This window comes from Sus scrofa, chromosome 2, assembly GCF_000003025.6.
Source record: "Sus scrofa isolate TJ Tabasco breed Duroc chromosome 2, Sscrofa11.1, whole genome shotgun sequence".
Lineage (NCBI taxonomy): Eukaryota > Metazoa > Chordata > Mammalia > Artiodactyla > Suidae > Sus > Sus scrofa.
Genome location: NC_010444.4, coordinates 3,580,477 through 3,588,345, shown reverse-complemented (window position 1 = coordinate 3,588,345; position 7,869 = coordinate 3,580,477). Strand labels below are relative to the sequence as shown.

At 57.5% G+C, this 7,869-nt stretch overlaps 1 protein-coding gene across 1 annotated transcript; it reads right to left on the bottom strand.

The window, feature by feature from the left end:
* On the bottom strand, positions 1,361–5,319 carry FGF19 (fibroblast growth factor 19). The gene is made up of 3 exons (XM_003122420.3): positions 5,079–5,319; positions 4,571–4,674; positions 1,361–1,909 (listed from the first exon to the last, which is right to left on the bottom strand). Exons 1-3 carry the CDS (start codon positions 5,317–5,319, stop codon positions 1,595–1,597), a joined length of 660 nt encoding a protein of 219 aa, XP_003122468.1. The 3' UTR covers positions 1,361–1,594.

Genomic DNA, 7,869 nt, shown 5'->3' with positions numbered 1-7,869 from the left:
GCCTCCACAGGAACTCCAGGCCAGTGGCTCTTAACCAGGGTGTGATTTTGCCCCCCAAGGACATGTAGCAACTTCTGAACTTTTGAGGTTGTCACTATCAGCAGGGGGTGTGCATGCATGCGTGGGTGTGTGTGCTGGGGTGTCATGAGCAGATGGCTGGGATGCTGCTCATCATTCTAGAACATTCAGGAACACCTGCCCCCAACAGAGAATTGCGGGGCTCCAAATGTCAGAGTCCCAGACACAGCAGACACACAGAAAGGGGCTCCTTCCCACCGCCCCCACCCCAACCCCCGCCATCAAATCATCCAGTTGGATCACGGGATGCAAACTTTGATACAAACTTGGCTTTAATGTAGAAAAAACCCTCGTGTACATACATAAATACGATTTGGGGTATAAATAAAGTAAGAAAATAAAGAGATGTACATATCAAACACAATAAATTACTCATAAATATCACAGTGGAAACCCAGCACTGGGGTAGCACTCGGTCTCCACGCGGCTTTTACAAGTTATCGGCTGAGACAGGGGCTTTCGAATCTTTCCTTTCCAGGTTTTTGAATAAACCATTTGGGTTTTAACCTAAGGCGGGAGGCCGCCAAGTCGCAATTCAACGGAATGACTCGGCGCCCAGGGCAACGGGCTGGTAAAAAGGAAGCAGCTTCCGGGAGACGGCCTTCTGCTCTTTTCGGGTCAAGATCCCCGGTAAGGAGGGAGGCAGCCCGACCCCCAGCGTGAGCTGGGAGGCTGGGGGGGTTGGGTTGGCTGGCCTGTGGGGTTCCGGAGATCTGGTTCTCTGGAACCCCCAGTCACCATGGCCAGGAAGCCCTGCTGGAACTGGCTGTCCCTCTGAACAGGTGACAGCGTGCTTGTTCGTGGGGGAACCCGCCTGAGCCCGGGGAAGAGCAGTGGTTGCGGGGGGTAGGGGGGACCTGCCTTATCTGCCCTGAGCCGGTTGCCAAGGAGTCTGATGGTCCATCCCAGAACCAGCCACAGCAGGGAGTTCAAGAGGTACCCAGGCTAGAGGGGGCCTCCTGGAGTCAATTCTATCCCAGAGGGGTGAGTGGGGGGCGGGGGAGGCGATGGTTCTCCTTGGAGACGCGGAACAATTCTCGGAAATGCAGTGGAGTCACATTTACCTGAGGCTTCACCAAGTCGATTATCTACGTGTACATGAGTGTGCCATGCCTGCTTCCCTCTGGCTGCCCCGCTGGAAAGGAGGGGAGGGAACGGCATGGACTGTCAGCTTGGCACAAGAACTTTGCCAAAGGTAGTGAGTTCCCCATCCGTGGAGGTATTCAAGCCGAACCGGGGCAGCACAGTGACCTGTCCAACAAAGGCAAACGGGGGAGGCAGGTCGCAGCTGGGTAGGTGGAGTGGAAGGCTGACAATTTTATGATCGTACACATCTATCCGCTAGAAACCGGCACAGCCAATGTAAAATATTGCCTATGTACAAGTTCTAAATGGTTCTCCCTAAGGCTAAATAGAACACGGACTCGGGATCGTTACTCGGAGCAAACCCACTCTGCAAGCGCCACAGGCCTGGGGTCCTGGTCTCCAGGAGCGGGCTGGGAGGACAGAGCCTCAGTTATTTATAGAAGCTGGGACTCTTCACCGCTCCCAGTTTGGCGGCGATCCGGAAAGGGTCCATGCTGTCCGTTTCCAGGGGCAAAGAAAACAGGTCGGACTTGAAGGGGTCCTGGAGGTCCTCCGGCTCGGCTGGGAGAGTGGACAGCATGGGCAGAAAGTGGGACAGCGGCAGGAAGCCCCTGCCTTTGTACAGCTGCCTCTGCCTGGCGCTGCTCAGAGAGACGGGCAGATGGTGTTTCTTGGACCAGTACACGTTGTAGCCATCAGGGCGGATCTCCTCCTCGAAAGCACAGTCCTCATCCGAGTACTGAGTCTGCAGAGCAAAGAGGCAGCCTATGAGCATCCGCGGGTACCAGCCGGGTGCGACCAGGCACAGGTGGGCATATGTGCTAATACCGCCACTTGGGTCCACACGCGGGTGCTCACACGCATTCGTGTGTGTGTGTGTGTGTGTGTGTGTGTAGTTAAAAGGTTTATAAAGTATGAAGGCGTATAAAGTACATATCTGTATAGATAAACTTGTATCTATTTAGTATAATGTTATATATATATACAAAGTACAAAGCAGGTATTATATTAATATACGCATTAAACATTACATTGTACTAATATAGAGCTATAAATTCTATAACATTAAATACACATTAAACATAACGTTAGACATATATGCCAAGCGTGTATATAAATATACCTGTACTTTAGATAGCTGTACCTTTTATAACCTTCAACTGTACGCAGGAACTTCAGGTGTGTATTTCATGTGTTTTACACATGTACTCAATATTCATTGTGCTTTACAAAGATGCTTTACGTTTTCCACTAAATCCAGTCCCTTTTGAAACCTGGTCTCTTTCAGAGCCGTGTTCAGAAAATCACAGGCGTGACGGACACACATACTTCCCTGGCTCTTACGCTAAGTACATAATTATTGCCATGAAAAATCCCTTGTATCCCACGGCGCTTTGGGAAACACAACTCAACTATGTTATCCTTTTAGGATCAGTCTTTTAATTAAGACTCACATGTAATCCAATCTGGGGCCCAGATGAAAGAATCTGTTCCCCATTTGACCAAATGACTGGGGTTCTGAGCCTTTCTGTCTGGGGCCCTTGTAAGAAACCTCAGCCCCTCTGGCTCCTTCGTTCAGGACCTGGGGCCCTGTAGGCAGCCTGCCAGGATCATCAGCCCCCTCCCCCCAGGCCAGGAAGAAGCCTGCACCCCGTGGGTGGCCGGAAATGTGGCCAGAAGGACAGAAAATCAGCCCCTGGTCCCAGAATACTAGGAGCTGGGAGGTGAACGAGTCATGTCCCAAACTGGAGAGGGTCATTAGGTCTTGGGGACACAGAGAACAGCCAAAGGCCGGGAGCCAGGAGGGCTAGACCATAAACTATGCTGGGAGGCACCCAGTCTCATTTCTGCCCAAGCCTACAAAGGTCGCTGAACTGCAGGTGGGTGAGCACTGTGCTGATAAGGCTCTGATAAGGCCTGCATCTTATGAAGCAACACGGGCTCCCTCGCTGGAAGAAGGCCACCAGGCAGTGTGGGGGCAGGAGGGGGGGGGATGTAAATTGATAAACAAGGGAATTAAAATCAAATAGAGCGACCGTTTCACTCCGCTGGCTCTTTGGGAGAAATGTGCATCTCATTCTCCGAAGAGAAAATGAAATGAGTTCGAGTTTCTAGGAGAATGTGACATTTGCTGCTGTTGTCTCTAAACCTCGAGTTTTGCTAAATCACGGCCACAGGATCTAGAGGCCGAACTGGAGTTAAGATAAAGAGCCCCTGCCCCCCCCTCCCCAGTTCAGATTAGAAGGATGGGTCAGACCCATTTGCTCCTGGGGCTCCCACCCCCATCCCCGCGAAAGGAAATGTCACAATAACAAAAGTTGCAACTGCGGGTTTGGAGTGGCTTCGGGGGTATCAGCTTTCAGCAAGCTGATCACCTCCTTTTTTCTTTCTTGTTTCTGCCGTAAAACCTGAACCAGGCAGGGTTTTTTTTTTTTTTTTTTTTTTTAATCTCTGGATAATTAAAATAAATGGGCACCAGAGCCACAAAACAGGACTGGGACGCTAAAAAGACTGCTGTTACATTCAGAGAGGCGGGCGTCTCCGTTTTTTCTGGATGGTGGGGCACCCCTTGAGAAGCGGTGCCCTCCCTCCCCCCGGCCCCCGCTCCTCCATCCGGAGCCCCCCAGCCCAGTGGGGCTGCAATGAGGCCCCGCGCCAGGCAGGACCTCACACAGCCTCCTCTGTGCGCCCGGGGGCAGGGCTCCCTTTGAACCCTCAGCCTTTGTTCCGGCAACCAGAGACCCAGCCTCTGCACACTTTCTGCCCTGAGACCTCTGTGGTCACCTGGGCCTTCCCAGCCCGCCGCCGGCCTCCCCCCAAAAGCCTCTGCAGTACAGGTGAGCCCCAGCCCAGGACGAGCACTGACCCAGCAATATCACCCTCATTCGGATGCTGCAAAACCCACAGCTTCTGATGCACAAAAGCTAATTTTTAAAAATCTCTTCCACCGCAAATGTGATTTTTCTACTGACTAATTTGAAGACCTGCTTTTTAAAAAAGATCCGAGTTGTGGATACTCCCTTTCCCTTTCTTTAAAGCAAACAAATAAAAACTGCAGAGAGGGAGGCGGAGGCAAGCCCCACGCAGGCACAGGCCGAAGCCGAAAAGGCCAAGGTGGATTTCCCCCATTTCATATCAAAGAGCCCAGGGATGGCTTCCTCCAGCCAACTGGACCCCCCTTCGGTTCAAGTGGAAATGCTAAGGCGGGTCTCACATTCTCCAACCCTCAACTTCCATGTTAGAAAGTCGGACGTTAGCTTCATGTGGTCCTTGCTGTGTGTGTGCGCCTCACAGCTCCACGCATTCCAGCAGGAGGAAGCCAGGAAACCCCGGATTCGAGCCCGGGCGCCCGCCTCCCCCAAAGGCGCCGGTCCCAGCTAGCTTCCTGCGGGCCGGAGACACTCACCTGCCCTTGCATCTTGCCGTCGGCGCCCATGCAGAGGTAACGGCCGCTGCGCTCGCCCTTGATCGCCACGGTACTCAGCGCGACTGCCCTGATCTCCATCAAACCTGGGCGCGAAGACAGCAAAACACTGCAGCCGCGACCCGCGAGGCCCACCACACGTGGATGTGGTTGGTCGGTGTTCGGGCCCGTGCCCCACCCCCCAACTCCCCCAGTCCCTCTCGAAGTCTGGGGGCCCGGCGAGGGAGGAGGACACCCAGGTGCCAAGATCTGGCGTTCCGAGGAATGGGGGTCGGTCCGCAGGAGCCGAAGAGGGGCGAGGGGAGGGAGGGTAGCGCGTGGGTGCAGTAGGTCCAAGCACGCATCGCCCCCTCCCCCAGCTCCTCCTGCAGTCGGGGGATCCCGGGAGGGGGCGGAAGGGCCAAGACCTGGGGTTCCCGGGAGTGGGGGGCTGAGGGAGGTAAAGGCAGGAAGGGGCACTGTGGCGGGTGGGGGCCCGGCGGGCACTCACTGTGCGCGCTCTGTCCCGGCGCGCAGTCCACGGGGCCGTCTGAGTGGATGCGCAGGAAGCAGCTGGAGACGCCGTGGGGACTCGCAGTGTACAGGTGCCGCAGGCGGACCGACTCGCCCCAGCCGTAGTGCACGTGCGGCCCAGCATCCGAGAAGGCTAGGGGGCGCCCGGCTGCGGCCAGCCAGAGGCCGGCCAGGACCAGGGCGCGGACCACCGCGCACCGGCTCGGAGCGCTCCGCATCGCGCCTCCCTCGGGCTCGGGGCTCAGGGCGCAGTTCGGGAGGGTGCGAGAGGCTGGGCGGCCGCCGAGAGGCCCTGCGGGGCTGAGCGAGCGGAGGCGAGAGCAGCCGTGCGCTCCCGGGCACCGGGGTGCTTAGCGCTCCTGCTCCGACGGCGCGGCGGCCCGAGGCCGGCGACCTTATATAGCGCGTCTGTTACCCGCCCTGGAAGCCCGAGACGCTAAGCATTTCTTATCGAGATTGCATCAGCCCTCCGCCCCCCAACACACACACCCACTCACACTCCGCCTCCGCCCAGCCCCTCCCAGGGCCCTGCCCGGGTGACCCCGCCCAGGCCGCCCCGATCTGAGGGAGGAGGAGGCCCCGCTTTGCTGGAGGCTTGGGGGGGTGGAGGCTCCTTCCCGCGCGCGGGGACGAGGCTGGAGCCAGGTCGCTCTCGGCTGGGCGAGATTGATTTTATAAAGAAATCTAGACGACAACGGAGCCCAGCCCCAGGCCACGGGGTCCCCGGGGAATGCGCTGGTCGCGGGGCGCTAGCAGGGGCGCGCAGCAGGCTTCCTGGGGCCGGAGACTGGGGGGGGCGGGGGGGGGCGGGGGACACTGAACTTCCCAACCCTTCGCTCCCTGTGGGAAAAATCTTGCCTCGGCTTTGGGGCCTTTTCCCCTAAAAAGCCACATCCACTCCCTCCCACCACGGTCCCAACCCCTCGAAACTCCAGAGGTAAAGCCAGCCACCAGAATGTCCCCTGCAGCTCCGACCCTCTGTGTTCTCTGGCTTTATGTTCTCGCGATCCCTGCCCGCAGCCGCTTTTTACCCCGGTAAATTGTCCCCCAACTGGGGGCCGAGCGCGACCTCGGCTCGCGGAGGAACAATGGAATCGCCCGGGCGAGCGCTAGATGGCGCTTCAGCCCCGGTTTCGGCCCCGGCTGGCTCTGCGCCCAGTCGCCGTCCTGCCTCTGCAAAGACGGAGGGACCCCGGAGATCGAACCTGGCAGGGCGGTCGTGGCAGGGTGGGCTTGCGAGCTGCAGACTGGGAAACTGACTTTTTTTTTCGGGGCGCAGGGAAGGTCCTCCGCTTTCGAGGTGCCTTTTGTAGTAGGTCTGGTCCCGGGATCCCCGGGCGCGCTGTTTGCAGGGTGGGGAGACCGGGAGCTCCTTACCTGGTGGGGAGGGCAGAGCGGCAGTGATGGGCCCTGCGAGGGTGGGGCCACCTCGATGAAGGGCCTCCCTCCGCTAATGAGGCTCTGAAAAAGGAGCCAGCATCCAGAAGATGCCCTGGCGGGAAAGGGGGTGTTTGTCCTAGAGGGCTTTGGCTCAACACTGATTCTTCCTCATTATTCCTCCAACCCCTGCGCCCTCCCCGCTCCTGGGTGTGGGGCCCCAGGAGGCTGGTTTTGGGGAAAAGCCATGCCGCTCAGGGCAGAGGCGATGGGAGGGCAAACCGTGGAGACACAGGAGAGAAAGCGGTGCCAGGCCAAGTGAATTTCAATGAGCAAAGGCCATGTTCATGGCCCAGTCAGTGACTGGCGTTAATGACGATCGTGCAGAAAATGTCACCGGCAAAGTCTTTACAAAAAGACATCATCTCGAACGCTGTATAGGCCGGGGACCCCCACGCTGCGTGTCTTGGTTCAGAAAGCCGCGGCTTCTGTTAAATCTAATTACTTCCCCCCTGTGGCTTTAAATCGACAGCGGCTCCTATTAAACTTAATTACCCTCCCCTGCAGCTTTCGCTTTAAAGATCCTGGATAAATGCGGGGCATTGAGGAGGGAGGGAGGGTCGAGGCTGTGCTGGGGGCCCTGCCCCACATGGGGCTGAGGGAGGGGGGCCAGCAGCCTCCGGTTCCACCCCCCACCCCTCCGCTGCCCCCTCCTAAGGCCTTGGTGGGAAAGGAGTAGCCACAGTGACCAGGGAGCTCAGGAAGCTGGCAAAGGCGGCAGCTTCCTATGCCCAGGCCTTGTTCTGAGCACGCGATGGGTACTCTCAGCTTAACCCCCGCTGGCACCCTGCCCTCCCCCGCTGAACAGACAGACGGGGGGCCCCAGGAAAATGTCCGAGTGACTCTGGAATTTGAACTCAGGGCTGCCAGGCTTGCAAATCCAGGCCGAGCTGCTGCTTTTCAGGGAGTCCGTACGGCCTCCTAGCAGGGGCTCTGGGCCCAGGGTCAGACCCTCTGGAGTGCAGATCCATGCTCGGCCACTCCCTGGGCAGGTCATGGACCGCCTGGGCCTGTTGCCTCCTTGTGTCTGCTTTGAGCCTTGAAGTATGGGGGTGGTCACACAAGAGAGTGGACAGAAAGTCCCTGGGCCATACTTCATGAAGAATGACAGCCACTCCGAGTTCCCTTCGTGGCTCCGAGTCTTCATGGTTCATGGTTAACGAACCCAACTAGGATCCATGAGGGTGTGGGTTCAATCCCTGGCCTCCCTCAGTGGTTAAGGATCTGGCATTGCCGTGAGCTATTGGTGTAGGTTGCAGACAGGCTCAGATCCCGAGGTCTGGTGGCTGCAGCTCCAATTCGATCCCTAGCCTGAGACCCCATATGCCACA